This window comes from Salmo salar, chromosome ssa04 (genome assembly GCF_905237065.1).
Source record: "Salmo salar chromosome ssa04, Ssal_v3.1, whole genome shotgun sequence".
NCBI classification, from domain to species: Eukaryota; Metazoa; Chordata; class Actinopteri; order Salmoniformes; family Salmonidae; genus Salmo; species Salmo salar.
Window position 1 is genome coordinate 42,125,860 of NC_059445.1, and position 20,951 is coordinate 42,146,810.

General features: G+C 46.3%; 1 protein-coding gene across 6 annotated transcripts in view; it reads left to right on the forward strand.

Moving 5' to 3' along the window:
* LOC106603118 (spectrin beta chain, non-erythrocytic 1) overlaps positions 1-20,951 on the forward strand; it is a 96,985-nt gene that overhangs the window by 26,476 nt on the left and 49,558 nt on the right. For 4 of the 6 annotated variants that reach the window (XM_014196369.2, XM_014196370.2, XM_014196373.2 and 1 more), the window contains exon 2: positions 4,124-4,311. In XM_014196369.2, coding sequence (XP_014051844.2) covers positions 4,155-4,311 — 157 coding nt within the window. In that variant the 5' untranslated portion in view covers positions 4,124-4,154. Of the gene's footprint in view, positions 1-4,123; positions 4,312-8,562; positions 9,487-20,951 lie in introns of those variants that run through there. The other 2 variants (XM_014196372.2, XM_014196374.2) reach the window with 2 other exon arrangements.

Sequence of the window (20,951 nt, forward strand, 5' to 3'; positions counted from 1 at the left end):
TTTGATTTCGAAATGTGATTTCACCGTGAGGCCCTTGATGAGGTACGTTTCGGCAGTGGAATAGATGGTCCTGCGAGATGTTATTAGAGACCGTTTTATTCAGTCCCCTCAATGTCTGTCACAAAGACTCACTACCCTGGTCCATGTTCATCGAACATATTACATCACCAGGTAGCTAGCTAAGAGTCCCATGAAGGCATAACCGTACTGGATGGACTGTATTGGCTGGCCCTGTATGACACAATTTCTTCCTCCTTCACCTCACTAGTGCTGCATTTCCATGGAGACTTACCCCCACATCAGTGTGTTGCCAGTGTTTTAAGTTAATATAAGCTCTAGTGTCGTTGTGTATCCATTAGGCGTGTGACATGAAGCCCACTGAGAATCTCACTGCCGATAGACTGCCGATAGGTCCTTATCACAGTGGGAGGCCGTTCCTTTTATTACTAGAACAAAAGCGGCACCTGCTGCGTGCCAACCCGGTTGTGACGAACCTGCCATTTGTACTTGTAGAAGATCCCAGATATTTCCCATGCGCATATAAACCTATTTCTCTCAAATGTTGTGCATGTGTCCCTGTTAGTGAGCATTTCTCCTTTACCAAGATTATCCATCCACCTGACAGGTGTGGCATATCAAGAAGCTGTTTAAACAGTATGATCATTACACAGGTGCACCTTGTGCTGGGGACAATAAAAGGCCACTCTGAAATGTGCAGTTTTGTCACACAACCCAATGCCAAAGATGTCTCATGTTTTGTGGTAGCGTGCAATTGGCATGCTGACTGCAGGAATGTCCAACAGAGCCGTTGCCAGATAATTGAATGTTCATTTTTTTTTTTACCACAAGTCACCTCTTTCGTTTTTAGAGAATTTTGCAGTACATCCAACTGACCTCACAACCTCAGACCATGTGTAACCACACCAGCCCAGGACCTTCACATTTGGCCTCTTCACCTGTGAGATCGTCTGTGGGGGAGGGGTGCTGAGGAGTATTTCTGCATGTAATAAAGCCCTTTTGTGGGGAGAAACTCATTCTGAGTGGGTGGGCCTGGCTGCCCAGTGGGTGGGCCCATGCCCAGTCATGTGAAATCCATAGATTAGGGCCTAATTCATTAATTTCAATTAACTGATTTCCTACTATGACCTAACTCAGTAAAATCTTTGAAATTGTTGCATGTTGCGTTTTATTACTAGCGTTACCCATAGACTTCCAGTTATTGTGCTATCTACTATCATGCTGGCAGATACCCATAGACTTCCAGCCACTGCCAGTCACACTTCATATGCAATTTAGGCTATGGGGTGGTAGATGGCTAATTGCACACAACACTATTGTAGAAATAGGTGGGGTTTAGCATAATTATGACTTTGTGGCTGTGGTAACTAGTGATGAGCCTGATGGGCAGACTTGGATCCTCTCAATCATGTGAGACACATTTGACAGAAGTACCTAACAGTTTTTTTTTCTGTATCGAAAAAGTACACAAGTTTCGATATACCATGCAACACAATAGATTAGATTCCATGAAACAGCTGCCGAATTAGTGCAGTGTCCTTAGCTAGCTAGCTATGTTGCGCTAACTAGAGAATATGCTAATGTTAGCCAAATATTTTGCTAGCTAGCTATGTGCTGGTACTGTCAGTATTGGATGATGGAGAGTGAATTAAATTGTTTCTTTGTTCTCTTGCTAGGTAGTAATCTAGCTGTGGCCATCTGGCTATTATCAACAAGGGATTTCTACAAAATAGCAACATTAGCGCAGCTAGCTAGACCGACATTGGAATCTAGACCACTAAGCAACACACACGGACATGCATTGCCAAACAATGCTACTGCCACCTTCTGGTTTGGAGTATTTTAACAATGCTGAGTAGCTGACGACATCAAGGTCTTTGCTGTGTGAACACAGAAGAGATTGACTGCAGACACTGTTCAGACGTGCTAAGTACACTTTGACAATCCTACCGGTCTCTCTGAGCTATAAGAACTCGGGACAGCAAAATCAACAACCTCTGCTTCGTCAAGACTGTTGCTTTGTAAGACGGTGTTAAAGTACCAGTGGCCTCTGGCTTTGGCCCCAGGTAAAAGCAGGTCCGCTGGAGCCATGGTGCAGTGAGACACAGGTGCCGGACCGCATAGATGGAAACAGACAAATCTCACCCTTTTGGGTAAAACACTGGGGTAAATCCTGAATGGAAATGCGCCATAGGAATGTTCTCTGAGCCCCTACAGACATCCTGCCCTGTCTCACATATACCATCTCTTGTTTTAACACCCCATCCTCCACAAGGTGTCCCCCTTATATGAACTCTTTCCGTTCTCTCCATCATTCCTGGCCCTGTCTAATGTCAGTTTATTTGGCGTAGGGACTGGGAATGACAAATGTTCTTTCATTGGAATATGTCCGCAGTTCTTACCATGATGCTTCCTGCTTATTTGAGGTAAACCTTTTTATATAGCTGAGGGAAGACAGACTCAGGAGAAGAGACTGAATACTCCATGTGAGACTATGAATGGTCAGTACTGCAAGACATCACATTCTGCTGGATCTGCTGAGTATATGAGGCTTAAGTTCCTCTGTTTTTCTCAGTCGCTCCTGTGTGTCTGTGTATTAAAGGGCTCATTCTTTGGGGTATGGATTTAGCTAGGCCTAATTTGATAATTCTAAATTAGGGGGTGAGTCAGTGTGTGCGTACTTGCCTGAATGCATATTTACCACTATTTGAAAATGGCTCTCGTAGCAGGTCAACTCTCCTCTGGCAGGTCTTCTCTTCCCTATTTCCCAGCACTAGCTCAGCGGATGAGTGGTCTCCTATAGCAGAGCATGGAGCAGCAGGAGCTGTCTATCTTGGTGGAGGGAGAGAGGCAGCATCTGGATTAAGACAGCCTCCTGCAGGGCAGGGAGAGATGGAGCCTGGAGCAGAAGGCCTGCTGGTCAGCCTGATTTGAGGACAGGGGAGCAGCCTCGCTATCGCTCCGACATAAAGACCCCAAGCCTTAAGGCGTCCACGCGCTTCCTATTCGGAACAGTTTGTGCATATATTATGAATACATTTTGACGTTTTTGTTCATTTTGGCCTTCGGCAAGGTGGTTTTTTTTGTGTTTTTTTTTTTACTTTTCAGCTTTCGGGAAGCTGAAGTCTACCCCCTTTTGTCGGTGATTGGTCAACAGTAGGGATTCTTCAATGATGTGTTTGTTGTCATTTAACGGTAGACGGCACGTTTTCGCGCACATTTTTCACTTGAGAAATAATCCACCAAACATCTTAGTTTAGATGTGAAATTGTGCAACTAAGATCTCCTCTGCAAAAAACGTAAACATTTGTAACCGACGTCTTGAGTTATTTACGGCGTCTCAAGATGGACAAACGGTACTATTGGTGCTTTTGTCTTGGTTTTTCAAGCCTAGGTCCTTTTTAAGAGTGTATGCGAGTACACTCGTTTGCTTCACTGAGCTGAACCGAAGCATGTGGACGTCCTTTACCACAACAGCCCTACTACTCAACCCCCACTCCTAGATCCCACTAAGAGCCTTACGACAGACACAAAGCCAGACACAACAGAACAAACAAAGAAGGCCTTGATAAACAGACAGATCCGATCTGTTATCTGTCCTCATAAACAAACAGGCCATGTCAGCTAATGGGCCTTGTTAGTTAACTGTCTGTGGGTTTCAATCTGAATAGATCCCCACGGGGAGGGGAGGTTGTATAGCTGTCACAGAAGATAGAGGATGGTAGTCAATTTAGCCAGGGAGAAACCTGAAAACTCTTTCCCCCCCACAGTTAACCCACTGTTCAACGGGCACCGACTACGTGGATGTGGATTATGGCAGTCCCCCCCCCGCACCTCTCTGATTCAGAGGGGTTGGGTTAAATGGGGGAGACACATTTCAGTTGAAGGCATTCAGTTGTGCAACTGACTAGGTATCTCCCCTTCCCCTCTCTATGGTGGGGCTTTAACTCTTACTGTGCCACCGCTTAGTCAGAACACAGGGAAAGGAAGGAGAGGTTCTGGGAAGGAGCATGGCCGTGGCACGTCTCTGTCATTACCCAGAGATCACACGGTTTCAAGGCACCTCAACTGACCTTCTACCCCCCCCCCCCCCGTTCCCCTGCAGGTTGGATGGTTTTCCCCCAGCCCCGGTCACCATGAGCACCATCTCTCCCACCGACTTCGACAGCCAGGAGATCCAGCAGCAGTACAATGACATCAACAACCGCTGGGACCTGGCCGCAGAGACCGACTGGGACAATGAGAACAGCTCGGCACGCCTCTTTGAGCGCTCGCGCATCAAAGCTCTGGCAGGTAGGACAAGGCCCCAGATGTTAGTGCCGGCTTCTGCGTGTGTATGTATTGTGCGTACGTTTAGTGTGTGTGTGTGAATGTCGGGGTGTATGACTAGTGTGTGTGTGTTCCCAGTCCACCGTCCTGTTGTGGCACATGACCAGCCACGCTGGTTGCAGTAATGTGGAGGCCCAGCAGAGGGAAGCACCAGGCAGCCCTGCAGCCAGAGGCAGCAGCGACGGGCACCTCTGTTCTCACTCTACCATTTTTAAACAGACAAAATCTCTCTGTGGTCACACATACACACAAGCCACCCCACCCCTCAACGCTGGAGGGAGAATCCGACACCACGACGTGCAACTGTGGTATGTGATAGTATAGTGCTGAAGAAGGAAGCGCTGTTAAAAGTTTAGCCTCATCACACATTGAAAAGCCACCCTTCTCCTTGTGGTGACAGACTCATTCAAACTGTTGGCTGTTTGTCATCTACAGTAGGTCACACTGAACTGACTGACAAACTAGTGTGACCTAGTAGTGGAGGTGTGTGTTTTTCATATAGTATTTGACAAGGGGTGTGTGTGTGTGTGTGTGTGTGTGTGAGAGCTCTTTACTCATCTCCTGGGAATGCCACTCATACCAAGTAATTTTGCAAGTAGGAGCTTGATGTGTACATTCTTTGACATTCTGCAGCAGTTATGTCTCTCTGGCTCGCTCGCTCTCTCCATCTCGCTCTCTGTCTCTCTCCTTCTACACTTGTGTTCTGCTCTTTCATTCTCTCACTCCATTCATGGGATTCCCCTCTGTGTTCCTGTCTGTTGACTCATCCTCTGCTCCCCCCTACACAGCGACGGTGCTAACAGCCCCCTGTGCTCAGGATCATTTGCATGGGTTTCTCCCTCATTTGTGTAGACTCATCTATGCACAGCTAGCTCGAACCGTCATGTCCAGGCCTCCGTAGTCTGAGGATTAGAGTCCTAAATGTCATGCGTAGTCTGTATCTACGGTTACCTGTCTGATTCCTGCCACGGCCTAGGAGTGCCTCCTTCCCTCAGCTGTTCATTTGAATACTTCCTGCTTGTGTGTTGGTGTGACTCATCCAACTGTGTGTGTGTGTGTCGTCCCGCGACGTCTTCACACACTGTCTGGAGTGTGAAATGCCTGGGAGGTAACATGGCAGGTAGGACCCACGGTACGACACACTGACAGACTCAGGCTGAGTTAGCCGTCAGAGGGACGGGACCGCGGAGGGTGTGAAAGTGCATGTAATGAGGCCCTCCGTGCGGAGACAGAACACTGATGCCGCATTTCCACTGCCGATTTAACCCAGTGAGACGCGGCCAGCACCCGTGTCTGACCGGGCCATGGCTCCGGCAGACCCTGCGCTGACTTGAAGCCAAGGCCTTAAATACCTCCAGTTGGTATTGACAGAACAATGGCTGACTGAACTAGATGACCTTCTCGCAAAGCAACAGTCCTGAATGATATGGAGGTTGTTGATTCTGGAGTGTGAGAGAGAGAGAGTGTGAGAGAGAGAGAGTGTGAGAGAGAGAGTGTGAGAGAGAGAGTGTGAGAGAGAGAGTGTGAGAGAGAGAGTGTGAGAGAGAGAGAGTGAGAGAGAGAGAGAGAGAGAGAGAGAGAGAGAGAGAGAGAGAGAGAGAGAGAGAGAGAGAGAGAGAGAGAGAGAGAGAGAGAGAGAGAGAGAGAGAGAGAGAGAGAGAGAGAGAGAGAGAGAGAGAGAGAGAGAGAGAGAGAGAGAGAGAGAGAGAGAGAGAGAGAGAGAGAGAGAGAGAGAGAGAGAGAGAGAGAGAGAGAGAGAGAGAGAGAGAGAGAGAGAGAGAGAGAGAGAGAGAGAGAGAGAGAGAGAGAGAGAGAGAGAGAGAGAGAATAATGTGCTGAAGACGAACAGAATAGACCCTCTAGCAGCATCAGTGTACAGGCCTGTCTGAGTGATATTCTGGGGTTTTAGTATGACCGCTGTGTGTGGGGAATGTTCCCGGGCGCCTCTCCCTGCCTGGGTCTTTGCGGAGGAGTTGCAGGATGTGGAGATGTTTACTTTCAGCCCTGCCAGTGGATCGCTCCTCTAATCCCCCCCCCCACATGGTTCTCTCCTCTCCCCCTCACATGGTTCACTCCCCCACATGGTTCACTCCCCCTCTCCTCTGCTCTGCTCCCCCCCCACATGGTTCGCTCCTCTCTTCTCCCCCCCTCACATGGTTCACTCCTCCCCCCCCCACATGGTTCACTCCCCCCCTCACATGGTTCACGCCCCCTCTCCTCTCTGCTCCACTGTCTTGCTCATGTCCGTAGACCGGGCCATTATCTGTAATTGCACCGTGCTTCATACAGGAGCTCCTGCCAAATGCTTCCTTGTATATTCCCCCCTCTTTTTGTTTTCACAAGTTGCAGAAAAGGGTTGTATATCCAGCCCTCTGTACTGCAAGTGGACGAGCTGTTTTCTAGAGGAAGGAAGCTTCTTTATCCCGAGGCGTGAACACACACACACCTGCACTCATTACAGGCCTGCATGTTAACAGGGATGTTTGGTATTTGGTCAGGACAGCAACGAGCGCAACACCGAGCTCTGCTCTCCTCTCATCACCCCCTGGCGACAGAACCCCCCACCCCCAGTGAGAGGCCTGCGTCTGTTCTCTGGGCCTCATTAAGCCTCTTCCTTCTAGAAAGTGCTGGTCACTCTGAAAACCCTGGCCCCCTGGATCTTCTAATGAGAGCAGGCTGCAGGGCTCCTGTACTGTACAACCAAAGTAGCCCCAACACAGCCTGTAAAACATCAGATCTGAACACGTGCCCCATGGACAGGGCAGGCTGTACCCTTCCCTTACCCCCACGCCTAACCCCCATGCCTTACCCCCACACACATCACAACCGCCGTGACCAGACTCTGATTCTGATTGCTAAATACCGCACAGTTATAAACACTTGAACCCCCGATTCCCCCCCCTTTTCCCAAAACACTTGTAAATATTGAACTATAATGTATTATACTTACAATGTTTTATTCTATTCCACTGAGCCGTTTACTCTGTTCATATTCTTATCTGTTATCATTTCTTATTGTTGCGTTGTCGAGAAGGAGCCCGCAAGTAAGCATTTAGTTCCACGTGTATCCTGTACATCTAGTTCCACGTGTATCCTGTACATCTAGTTCCACGTGTATCCTGTACATTTAGTTCCACGTGTATCCTGTACATCTAGTTCCACGTGTATCCTGTACATTTAGTTCCACGTGTATCCTGTACATCTAGTTCCACGTGTATCCTGTACATCTAGTTCCACGTGTATCCTGTACATTTAGTTCCACGTGTATCCTGTACATTTAGTTCCACGTGTATCCTGTACATCTAGTTCCACGTGTATCCTGTACATCTAGTTCCACGTGTATCCTGTACATCTAGTTCCACGTGTATCCTGTACATCTAGTTCCACGTGTATCCTGTACATCTAGTTCCACGTGTATCCTGTACATCTAGTTCCACGTGTATCCTGTACATTTAGTTCCACGTGTATCCTGTACATTTAGTTCCACGTGTATCCTGTACATTTAGTTCCACGTGTATCCTGTACATTTAGTTCCACGTGTATACCACGTGTATCCTGTACATGTATATGACTAATACAACACTTCAAACTTGTATCTTAGGGGCTCCTGTATGATTTAGCACAGCCACTGGCTCTGACCTGACTTGTGTGAAAAAGAGAAGGGTTTACCCCCAACGTTTCCTGTAAGAAAGCTCATTTCAGTTGTTTCTAGTGAACAACACGGCTGTGGTGTGTCGTATCCAGGAGGACATTCTGCTGCTGCAGCTAAGTGTTGAGCACAGCACTGAGGGCAATGCACACGGCTGTTATGTCGACTTATTTCTGAGGAATGCATTGACATTTTTATTTTAGTAGCGTTAAATCGTTGTGTTTACGAAGACATGCGGGAAATCGATGCTTAGGCGTTTTTGATTAGGTGGGCCTCAGTGGACAGTGATTGAGCGCACGCGCACACACACACACACACACACACACACACACACACACACACACACACATTCACTCATCACTCTCCGCTGCTCAGGCAGGAAAGAGCATGCTACTGCTGCTGCCAGTTTCTCAACTACTTCCTTCCTGTCTTAACGCTTTATTTTAGTCCCGTGCAGCGGAAAGAGAAGAGAGAGATCATGTAAGACTGAGACAGAGGATGGGAGAACAACAACAGTAGACGCTGGTTTGTGTGACACCTCACTGGCTGACCACACCTCCTACACTACCACTGTGGCATTGTAAAGGACTGGAATGATCCATCGTCTGCCTCTCCCTACTGTACCTTGCTGAATGGTTAAGTCCACCTCTCCACTCCTCCAGCCGCCCACACCCCTCTCCACTGATCCAGCCCATCCACCCGCTCTTTTCTCAGGCTCCTCCCTAAAACACACCTTATGCAAATGCCACAGCTTTCCGTGAGCAGCAGGCTCTGTTTACACAGCCATCCGACCACAGCCGGTTCTCCTGTTGTGCTCAAACAAGGTGTGTGTAGAGTGTGTGTATGTGTGTATATGAGGCTGAATGCGCGCTCAATGTTTTGGAGGGAAGAGCCAGTGTTCATTTGACTGTGAGGAGAACTTCTACTGCTCTAAAGGTTTCTACTTTGCTCAGAGAAAAGGAGTGTGGCACAGATTCCAGAAGAGGTGAACGAGAAGAGAACATTCTGTTCTTAGTTTTGTTTGGGAAAAACTCCTGCACCTCTGTGAAGAAGTGAAAGTGGGATAAAAAACAAAGGAGGATATCTTTTTTTTGAAGTGGAGGATAGTATGGCGTGCTCTGCTCATAATCTCTGCTAGAGGACTGGGACTTTACGAGGGAAAACGATCCATAAAAAGCACGTTTTGGGTCTAACGGAACTTTCTTCAACTAAAGCCTGTAGCTTCTTCAGTAGAATCTACAGGTAGATAGCTCGCTCCTGTCCTGGGGACGGCCCTGCTGGCCCTGTGCTATGCTGGAGAGCCCACTGGCCCAGGCACGCTGCAGAGCTCCATACCTGAGGTTGATTTAGGCTGAGAGAGAGAGGGAGAGAGCGCTCCAACATGGAGCTGGACCACCAGCGAAACAGGGAGCCCTGTCTCTCCCCGGCGGCGTTTGTTAACCAGGTGCAGTACTCCAACATCCTGGAGGGGAGGTTCAAACAGCTGCAAGGTAAGAGCTTACTAATAGTCTGGCCCCTGCCCTGGGGCAGGCTGGATTAACACTTATTCTGGTGGCTCCTAAACCTGCTGCAAAAATACATGGAAAATCTGTAGAGTTTTTTGGATCCTGATGTAATATGTTATGTTGGGTTAGAGTGCAGAAAGTCCATCCAGAAGTCCCCAGTTCAGAGAGATGATGAAATGACTCCCCCCAAAACGTATTTTTCCTTTATTCCTGGTGTGCGTGGTCAGCTCTGGCCCCACACCGTGTCTCCGTTTCGCGTGGCCTGTGTTTCAGAGTGTAGCGCAGGGGGCTGTGTAGCTCCAGGCTCCTGTCCCAGGTCTGGTCTGTTCAGGGGAGTTAGAAACACTGGCTGGCTCGACAGATCAGCTCCAACTGATCACCAGGCCACCTGGCCCTCCATATCCAATTATAGGCCTCCGTCAGTGGCCTAAGCCTTGTGTGGTCCTGGGCACGGAAGTCACCGTAGTAAGAAACCCAGTTTGTTCAGGGTAAAGGTTTGAAGTGTTTACCCAGCAACGATCCGTTCCATGGGGCCTCCCCTTACGGAAATCTGGTGGTCCCCCTTTTCAATAGAGCCGTTATAAGGTTGAGGTGCTGTAGCAGACTAGCAGTAAGGATCAGTGTGGGTATGCCTTACTGGTTATTTGGTTTGTTTATTTTGTCTATCTGGGTTTTGTGTGTGTGTGTGTGTGTGTGTGTGTGTGTGTGTGTGTGTGTGTGTGTGTGTGTGTAACCAGGTGTGCCTGGCTCCTTTGAGCTGCACACCTCCCTAGCATGGGGCCATTAGGCAGGGTTAGGTTAGCAGAAGTGCAATGCAGTCAGTCAATGAAGTTATCACTAAAGAGCATTGTGTTTCATCATTTTTTTTCTCTCTGCCTCGCCGTCTTAAAGATTTTAAGAAACGCCGTCTGGGATGGAGCATTTTCAAGGAGTTGACTTGTGGTGCAAGTCCGCACACCCTACATGTTTGAAATTCTTTGTTTGCTCTAATGATATTTCACCTCCCGGATTGGGCAATCTGTCCCGTGTCACTAAGGCAGACGTGCAGGGTTTCGTTTTATTTGACTTGAAATCCCCTAGGGTGTCATAACCTCCTTGACGTCCTCCTTCCACTGTTCAGTCTGTTTGAGGTCAACCCCCCTTTACCAGTCAGTAAGATCTTTCTCCATGATAAACCTGTTTATCTGCTAGCTTCTCGTGTTCAAAAAATGTTTTGTGTGTGTGTCTGTGACACTCATTCCATCTGCTGGTAGAGGCTGGTGTATCCAAGCTAAGTTGTAGGTACAGGGTCTACACAATGACTTAGGTGGAGATAAGAGTTATGTAGTGCACGGTGGGGGTATACTATCTTACATGTCCCTTCACTTGAAAAGAGAGAGCCTAAATCCCACCAATCAGTGTGAAGTTCAGCGTTAAGGAGTGGTAGCTCTGTGCTTAGCAGGATCCTACGCTCTTTCAGACGGCTTGTGTAAAGTCTGAAATTTGCCTCTGAGTCTGACCTTTTTGTCAATCATCTCATCTCCAAACAGAAGCTCAGTCTGCTGATGCCAGACGAGATGTACACATCACTCGCATACCGCTCGCATTCACTTCACTCGCATACCCAAAGATATGAGTTGAGAGCATTTAAGTCAACTGTTGACAAAACATTTATTCTCTTAACAGAGCAGCCTGCAGTCTAGGCCTATAGCAAGGCTGATCAGCCCCTCCTCTCTTTCTGACAAATTGTATGAATGGGTTTTCTGCCTTGTCCCGATCCCTCCCGATCCCACCTCACCAGTCCTGTCTCTGTCCATGGCATCGCCACCACCCACCCCCTGTAGACACACTTAGGCACCACACTAGTAATTCCGGTCTGACTGCACTTGAGGCTTATGCTTCTTCTTCCTCCCTCTGTTCTTCTCTGACTGGGTACAGGAAAACTGGCCTGTCTGCTGGGACCGTAGCAGTCTGATAAGACATAGCGATTTATTTGATTGACATCTGTACACATAGTTATCGTGTTAATGAAGGCGTCACTGGTATGCTAAAGAAACGTAATGTTTCCTCATTCTTGTTGCGTCACCGTCCCACAGGCTGTGTGTTTGCGTTTTGAACATGGTGATCAGTAGGCCATAGGTCACACAGGACAGGAATGTTGGAACCAGTCTTCTCCTGGTTAGCCAGTCATTTGAGACTTCTTTGTGCCGTCGTCATTAGCCAATGTAGCAGGTCACATACGGTGCCTTCGGAAAATATTCAGACCCCTTGACTTTTTCCACATTTTGTTACGGTACAGCCTTATTCTAAAATTGATTTAAATAAAACATTTTCCTCACACACAATACCCCATAATGACAAAGCGAAAAACATATACACTGCTCAAAAAAATAAAGGGAACACTTAAACAACACAATGTAACTCCAAGTCAATCACACTTCTGTGAAATCAAACTGTCCACTTAGGAAGCAACGCTGATTGACAATAAATTTCACATGCTGTTGTGCAAATGGAATAGACAACAGGTGGAAATTATAGGCATTTAGCAAGACACCCCCAATAAAGGAGTGGTTCTGCAGGAGGGGACCACAGACCACTTCTCAGTTCCTATGCTTCCTGGCTGATGTTTTGGTCACTTTTGAATGCTGGCGGTGCTTTCACTCTAGTGGTAGCATGAGACGGAGTCTACAACCCACACAAGTGGCTCAGGTAGTGCAGCTCATCCAGGATGGCACATCAATGCGAGCTGTGGCAAGAAGGTTTGCTGTGTCTGTCAGCGTAGTGTCCAGAGCATGGAGGCGCTACCAGGAGACAGGCCAGTACATCAGGAGACGTGGAGGAGGCCGTAGGAGGGCAACAACCCAGCAGCAGGACCGCTACCTCCGCCTTTGCAAGGAGGAGCAGGAGAAGCACTGCCAGAGCCCTGCAAAATGACCTCCAGCAGGCCACAAATGTGCATGTGTCTGCTCAATCGGTCAGAAACAGACTCCATGAGGGTGGTATGAGGGCCCGACGTCCACAGGTGGGGGTTGTGCTTACAGCCCAACACCGTGCAGGACGTTTGGCATTTGCCAGAGAACACCAAGTTTGGCAAATTCGCCACTGGCACCCTGTGCTCTTCACAGATGAAAGCAGGTTCACACTGAGCACATGTGACAGACGTGGCATTTCTTTGGGGGGCCGCACAGCCCTCCATGTGCTCACCAGAGGTAGCCTGACTGCCATTAGGTACCGAGATGAGATCCTCAGACCCCTTGTGAGACCATATGCTGGTGCGGTTGGCCCTGGGTTCCTCCTAATGCAAGACAATGCTAGACCTCATGTGGCTGGAGTGTGTCAGCAGTTCCTGCAAGAGGAAGGCATTGATGCTATGGACTGGCCCGCCTGTTCCCCAGACCTGAATCCAATTGAGCACATCTGGGACATCATGGCTCGCTCCATCCACCAACGCCACGTTGCACCACAGACTGTCCAGGAGTTGGCGGATGCTTTAGTCCAGGTCTGGGAGGAGATCCCTCAGGAGACCATCCGCCACCTCATCAGGAGCATGCCCAGGCGTTGTAGGGAGGTCATACAGGCACGTCGAGGCCACACACACTACTGAGCCTCATTTTGACTTGTTTTAAGGACATTACATCAAAGTTGGATCAGCCTGTAGTGTGGTTTTCCACTTTAATTTTGAGTGTGACTCCAAATCCAGACCTCCATGGGTTGATGAATTGGATTTCCATTGATTTATTTTTTAGCCATGAGGTCGAAGGAATTGTCCATAGAGCTCCGAGACAGGATTGTGTCGAGGCACAGATCTGGGGAAGGATACCCAAAAATGTCTGCTGCGTTGAAGGTCCCAAGAACACAGTGGCCTCCATCAGTCTTAAATGGAAGAAGTTTGAAACCACCAAGACTCTTCCTAAAATCTGGGGAGAAGGGCCTTGGTGAGGGAGGTGACCAAGAATTCGATGGTCACTCTGACAGAGCTCCAGAGTTCCTCTGTGGAGATGGGAGAACCTTCCAGAAGGACAACCATCTCTGCATCTCTGCAGCACTCCACCAATCAGGCCTTTATGGTAGTTGCCAGACAGAAGCCACTCTTCAGTAAAAGGCACATGACAGGCCGCTTGGGGTTTGCCAAAAGGCACTTAAAGACTCTCAGACCATGAGAAACCAGATTCTCTGGTCTGATAAAACAATGATTGAACTCTTTGGCCTGAATGCCAAGCGTCACATCTGGAGGAAACCTGGCACCATCACTATAGTGAAGCATGGTGGTGGCAGCATCATGCTGTGGGGATGTTTTTCAGCGGCAGGGACTGTGAGAGACTAGTCAGGATTGAGGCAAAGATGAACATAGCAAAGTACAGAGATCCTTGATGAAAACCTGCTCAGGACCTCAGACTTGGGTGAAGATTCACCTTCCAACAGGACAACGACCCTAAGCACACAGCCAAGACAATGCAGAAGTGGCTTCGGGACAAGTCTCTGAATGTCCTTGAGTGACCCAGGCAGAGCCCGGACTTGAACCCGATCGAACATCTCTGGAGAGACCTGAAAACAGCTGTGCAGCGACCTGACAGAGCTTGAGAGGATCTGCAGAGAAACTCCCCAAATACAGGTGTGTGAAGCTCGTAGCGTCATACCCAAGACGACTCGAGGCTGTAATAGCTGCCAAAGGTGCCACAACAAAGTACAGAGTAAAAAAAAATATTATTAGCAAAAATGGCAACTGTTTTTGCTTCATCATTATCAGGTATTGTGTGTAGATTGATGAGGGTGGGGAAAAAACAATTTAATCAATTTTAGAACAAGGCTGGAACATAAAAGAATGTGGAAAAAGTTGAGGGGTCTGAATACGTTCCGAATGCACTGTATAAACACACGAGTCTCTTTATCTCAAATTGCTAACGGAGCCTCCAACTACTGTTTGGAGATCAGTTACATGTCTTGACCCACACTTTTTTTCCCCATCGTCATAACATACCGTAAATTCCAGACTATAAGCTGCAACTTTTTTCCCAGCTTTGAACCTCGCGGCTTAAACAATGACGCGGCTAATATATGGATTTTTCCCGCTTTAATTTTTTTTCTTCCCAAAAAAACACATTCTGTGACGTGCTCAGTTTTTTGGCGGCATGAAGCTTTCATTAGACCAATGAAATTGCCGAACGAGTTAAGGTCAAACAACTTTTTTGTTTACTATTTAGATTCAATCGAGCGCTCTCAAACTTCCCATCATTCTGATTACGGTAGTCATTTTGTCACCCTCATTACATTTAACATTTTTTTTTTTTTCTGTGCTGGCCCCCCGTGGGAATCGAACCCACAACCCTGGCGTTGCAAACACCATGCTCTACCAACTGAGCTACAGGGCGCCCTAAACAATCACACAGCAACAGTACCTTCAACCGGACACCGTCACACATTCACACAGTGTGGTGGTGTAGTCTCTACCATGTTGAGTACCGTAATTTCCGGACTATTAAGCTCACCTGAATATAAGCCGCACCCACTGAATTAAAAAATATATATTATTTTGAACATAAATAAGCCGCACATGTCTATAAGCCGCAGGTGCCTACCGGTACATTGAAACAAATGAACTTTACACAGGCTTTAACGAAACACGGCTTGTAACAAAAATAAATAGGCTTTAATGAAACACGGCTTGTAACAAAAAATAAAAAATTAGCAGTAAGCTTTAGTTGTCTTTTTGCACTGAGTCAATTCCTCACGCTGCTGTTTCCAACGTCTTATCGACTCATTAAGACCAAGCTCCCGTGCAGCAGCTCTATTTCCTTTTCCAACAGCCAGATCAATCGCCTTCAACTTGAAAGCTGCATCATATGCATTTCTCCGAGAAATGCTTTGCATACGGAATCCTGACATTAAAACGGAATTCAACAATATTCAAAAATGTAGGAAATGAACTAAATGTATTGATCTTATTGGAAAATTCATCCATTTGTCCAAGTTACTCATAAGACATGAACAAAATGCATCTGTGATTCGTATTTTCCTGCAGCTTTCTGAAACGGTACAGAAAATGTCCCTATCTGTGCGTGTGTAGCCACTGCCGAGTCCCCAAAAACCAGATGTTCTGGTTTTCCGGAGAAATGGAAAGAGAGCCTGTGACGCGACTTCCTATTTTGGACGTTAAGAAGGCGTCACTCCATCTTAACTCCTCCTCCACATTCACATTGATTGAACAGCTCAGACAGGAACCACGCTCGACAGTTCTAAAAAAGAATAATAATAATCTTCTCGTCAAGACCAGTTTATTTTACGCCTGAAAGGATAGGTTAGTGTGTGTCTCTCTACACTTTGTGTAGCTGTTAGCGATGATGCTTCTTGTGGTATCTACACTTCTATTTTTTTTCTCTTCTCCCAGATGTTGTGAACTTAGAAAAACAACAACATTTGAGTTTCTATGTTGAAGGTGAAAATGGAATTTGGGGAGAAACTCAAATGGAATCAGGTAAAAAAATAAACTGATTTTATAGGGCCCTATTTGCTGCTGTTTCACTCACCACAGTACAGCACTAATCTGGTCAACTGTGTGTTCATCATCATAATTTACATGGGAAACACGTCTTTACTTGGAAAACAAAATCATCCAGTTAGAAGCCGTACTGTAACCAGCAGTAAATCAGCCTTAAGTCCTGTTCAACTGGAGATGCTAGTCTGGGCATCTAATGGTTTCAACGCAAACACACAGGCTAAAAGATACAGTCCATCACCACTGCCTATCACATGTTGCCATGTTGATAGGCATGGTGAATTTGGTTAGGTAGTGTGTCCGGTCCAAAGGGTCACTGGCCCTGGTGCCAGTCACCTCTGCCTGCACTTCTGAGTAAACACTGATGTGTGCTTTAGGAGGCACTGCTCAGTAGCTGTTAGTAGTGTGCCTCTATTCAACCAGAAGAAAAATGACCTGTACACTCAACCATTTTAGACACCAAGACACAGCTGTTGTTTTGGGGGGGGGGGCGTATTTCCGTTAGGGGACACCACCTCTGAGGTGGGCATGTGCAATAACTCTATTTGCCTTTACACTCCTTCTAAACAACTTGCTTTTTAAAAACTTTTCTAATGGGTAAAGTTCATAACAGATTTTAGTTTTGGGAACAGAAAACTGTATTGACATCAAACGATTCATCGATGAGAAAATGTGCAGAATCCCGGCCAAAATCCGTCTCGTTTCATCTTCACCCACTGCCGGGCAGTGGGCTTCCTCTCACTACCATATTTTAAATATCTGTCTCATTGTGCGATCTGTGTCTATAGGCTGGATCTGGCCCAGCTGATTTTAAACACACGTGAGCCAGACGTTATCGGAGTGTGAGGTCTGGTACCAACAGGCTCAGAGACAGTTTCTATCTACAAGCCATCAGACTGCTGAACACTTGAACTGGACTGACCACCTGCTCTGATTCTCCACACCTTAACACACACACACTCATTCATTCATGCTACACACACTAAAACTGCTGCTACCAGACTCTCTTATTATGAGTGCTAAATACAATTATGATTGCACAATTTAAACACTAGCCCCCCAATCCACCTTCCCCAAAACACCTGTAAATATTGGACTATAATTTGTGCCTTCCTGTATTATACTTAAGATAAAATGTTTATTTTATTCTACTGAGCCCATGTACTTTGTTTGTATTCTTATCTTTTATTTGTTATTGTTGAAGGAACCAGCGAATATGCATTTCATTAGGCTGAACATCATTATCTGCCCAGCTGTTGACCAGATAAGGGAAATCAGAGAATGTCAGTTAGACAGGTGATGAGGGTCATTCCACACCCTGTGGAATTGATTTGAATAATGATCTTGCACTGTCACAGTAACTTAGTGAGGTTTTGATTGCGATATAGGATAACGTCAGTATGCTAGTAGAATGTAATGGGTAACCCCTTGGTGTCTAAGCCCTGCCTAAATCCGGGGGGGGTGATTTAAGGTCATACCAAGGATCATTTAGCTATTTGATTTTGTGTTTTAAGACCCCTTGAAGTATTAGAAAAATATTAGAAAGAGGAGGAAGGGCAGCGCTACTAAGGTACACAATAGTAAATGTTGGTAGACAGAAGGTGCTCTTTGGTAAAAGGGGTGAGTTGGTCATCAAAAAAAAGAGGACCAAGGCACTCTTCATATAATTGATTAAAATGCCTTTATTAGTATGGCATGTTCAATAGAAACAATGTTTATACAAATCCTGTTATCCTTGCTGTACTCCATAGTTAGTTTGATGTTAGGGTTAATGCTGTTAAGGTATTGGTGGAAGGAAATAAGTTCATCTTCTGAGCCGGACCAAAAAAGGCAAACATCATCAATATAGCGTCCCCACTATATAATCCGGTCAAAGAAATGGTTATTAGAAGGATCCAAAATGAAGTCATTTTCCCATTTACCCAAGTACAAACCAGCGTAGGAAGGGCTGTAGCAAGCTCCCATGGCACATCCTTTGACCTGTTTAAAAATACGGTCCTGAAAGACAAAGATGTTATGATTAAGAGTCCATTCAGTCAGTGAGTCCATTCAGTCAGTGAGACAATGAATTCTGTAGGAGGCATCTCAGTTCAGGTCGGGTACTCAAGAAATGGTGCATAGCTGCCAAACCTTGTTCATGTTCAATGGTGGTGTATGGAGACTCCACATCCATGGTGACTAAAAAGGAAGCTGTACCTATATTATTCAATTCCTTAATTTTGTTCAACACATCTGTGGTATCTTGAAGATAGGCTGGGAGTGACGTCAGAAAAGGCTTAATAAAGTAATCAATGTACTTAGAGATGGGTTCTGTCAGACTTTCATTACAAAAATATATTTAAAATAATTTGATGAAACCATTGAATTTGGCCTTACTGCTATAAAATCGAGAGAAAAAAAGTATTTTATTTACGTTTTACAAAATTGGTGATTTGTCACATCCCTAGTTGGTAGGGCAGAGAGAAGTCATTATTGTTCTTTACTTTATTCACAGGCAGCCTGTTGCGCTGTAGTAGTGTTATTCTCATTTAGATACAGGTCACGTTGTCACCCAATAGTGATTGTTCCCATTTGGAGCGTTTGAGCCCTGTTTAGTAGGTGTAAGTGTTGAGGGAATATAAGACTTGGTCCAGTCTTCCTTCCTCGGGTCATTGACACGCTTGGGCTCCATTTCCTCAGCATTTTGTTCCTTTACTTTTATTTAAGAAGTGAATAGGCACTTGATCTATTTCTCATTTGTCGGTCACATTACAGGTGTAGTAGAAGCCTCTATAGTAGGCCTATCTCTCGATTTACTAAACCTAGTCCTAGAGGCTTCCAGCTTAGATTTCCAAGGTTGGGATTTACCCTACACACACATGATACCTTAACAAGGACGCTTTTGTTGACAGTTTTTATTTACGGTTTCCTACTTGGGGAAAGTAGCAGAACACTCCAGCTTTGGGGTCTTGAAGGTTATTAGCTGCAGCCTGTTGACACCCATTCTGTGTCCAGGTGTTATGACTGAGGGCTGTCTCTGCTCTGCCTCCATCCCAGGGGACTGGCCTTGGCCGTCCTCATCTTCTCCCCGCAGCAGCTGCACAGAGAGCGAGAGAGGCCTGGGTAGGGTCCATACTTCCACCTTCCACAGTCAGCGGGAGACAGGCTTAGAGACCCATCCATACATTACCGGTTACCCACTGATAGAGGTGTTCTCTAGAAGTCAAAAGTTAGCACTTTTCCTGTAAATTGCCTTTTCTGTTTCCCTTTCAGTGTATTTATTGAGGTTTACATGGACCGAGCTGGCACCAGATCAGGCGACACACTCCATTTGTTTTTATGCCTGTGCCCACAAGCTGTAAAGAACACAAATTAACCGGCGTCACACGTGGCTAGTCTGTGGTTGAGCAGCACTGAGGGTTGGGTCACATCAGCCCTATTCTCTGAAGACTTCAGCTGTTTGGGCGGTTATGTTATTGTAGCGCAAAGGAAGTTTGCATGTGTGGTTTTGTGTCCTTCTGCGTTTTGTCCTTCAGCTCGCTGTTCTTCTGCAGACATGTCAGGAGCAGTCATGTCAGGGGGAGTCCTTGCCCTGGCGCTTGTAGGATAAATATGACAGCAGCACACACTGTGGCTGTGCAGCCAGCCATCTTGCTGTGCTGTCCTTGGCTAACCCACAGAGGACAGGTGAGCTGTGGCTAACGAAGATGTAGCGTTGTACTGACGGGCTACTATAAATGGTTGCCGAAGAAGCATGCTGTCAGTTGAATTGATCCACTGTACCAATCCGATTTTGCTTTTGAATTTGTTACAACCAGTCTTGCTCAGAGACTCTGTTTTGATGTCGCCTGTGTGGCAGCTGCGTGTTTCCTTCTGAAGCTGTGTGTGGTCCGACCTGCTTTTGCGCTGGCGTCTTTATGGATTAGGGATGCAAATTTCGGTCATTTCTGCTGCCGACTAACCAAGCCACATTAACCGGTCAACAAACAGTAAAATGATGTGACCAACAGAAAGCATGCATGCATACAACGAACAGACATATTTCATTAAGAGCTTAATGAAAACATTCAACAACAGCAAGCCTATTATTGAACGTGCAACTGCTGTGATGAGGCAGCTAATAAAACATACTTTTAAAGGGGTGTTGCATGGTAGTGGCTGGTCTTAGCGGCCCTCTTGGCAGCAGAGACAACATTTTGCTAATTTCCTGCAATTTTACACATTTTGCCATGAGGCAGATAAAACATTGTAAAGTTTTTTTTTTTTTTAAAGGGAAACTCTCAATTCCAATTTTAGCCTAAACTGGCTATGCGAACCAAACCGTTGCTCAACCTAACTTTGCATTTTCAAATGTGTTTCACTTCACAGCCTTTTGTTTCACATTATTATAGGTGTCGGAATTAAAATTGACAGTATGAGGGTTACATCTGTTAGATAAGGAAGTGAGGGATACAAGACACTTGTGTGTTGGTGACATCATGCATGACAAATATTTATATACATTCAGGTCCAAACTGATTGTCCTCCTTGACAAAGATGAGCAAACATAAAGCTCTTTGGCCTTGCACACCAGTGGTGGGTTTGGCATCACCATAAGGATGCATACGCAGAAAATTACCCCATACCTACTGTAAAATATGGTGGTAGATTATTATTGTTATGGAACTATTTTGCTTCCACTGGTCCTGGGGCCTTTGTTTAGGTCAATGGCATCATGAACTTTACCCAGTACCAGGACATTTGACCCAAAAACATGGTTGCCTCTGTTAGGAGGCTGAAACTGGGCCGCAAGTGGATCTACCAGCAAGACAATAACCCCAAGCACACATCAAAATCCACAAAGAGATTGTTAATTGACCACAAAATCAACATTTTGCAATGGCCGTCTCAGTCTCCGGACTTGAACCCCATTGAAAACCTGTGGTTTGAACTGAAGAGGGCAGTCTACTGTATATGCTCAAGGGGTGTGCCGAGTAGTCGGACAAAACAAGTATCGTAA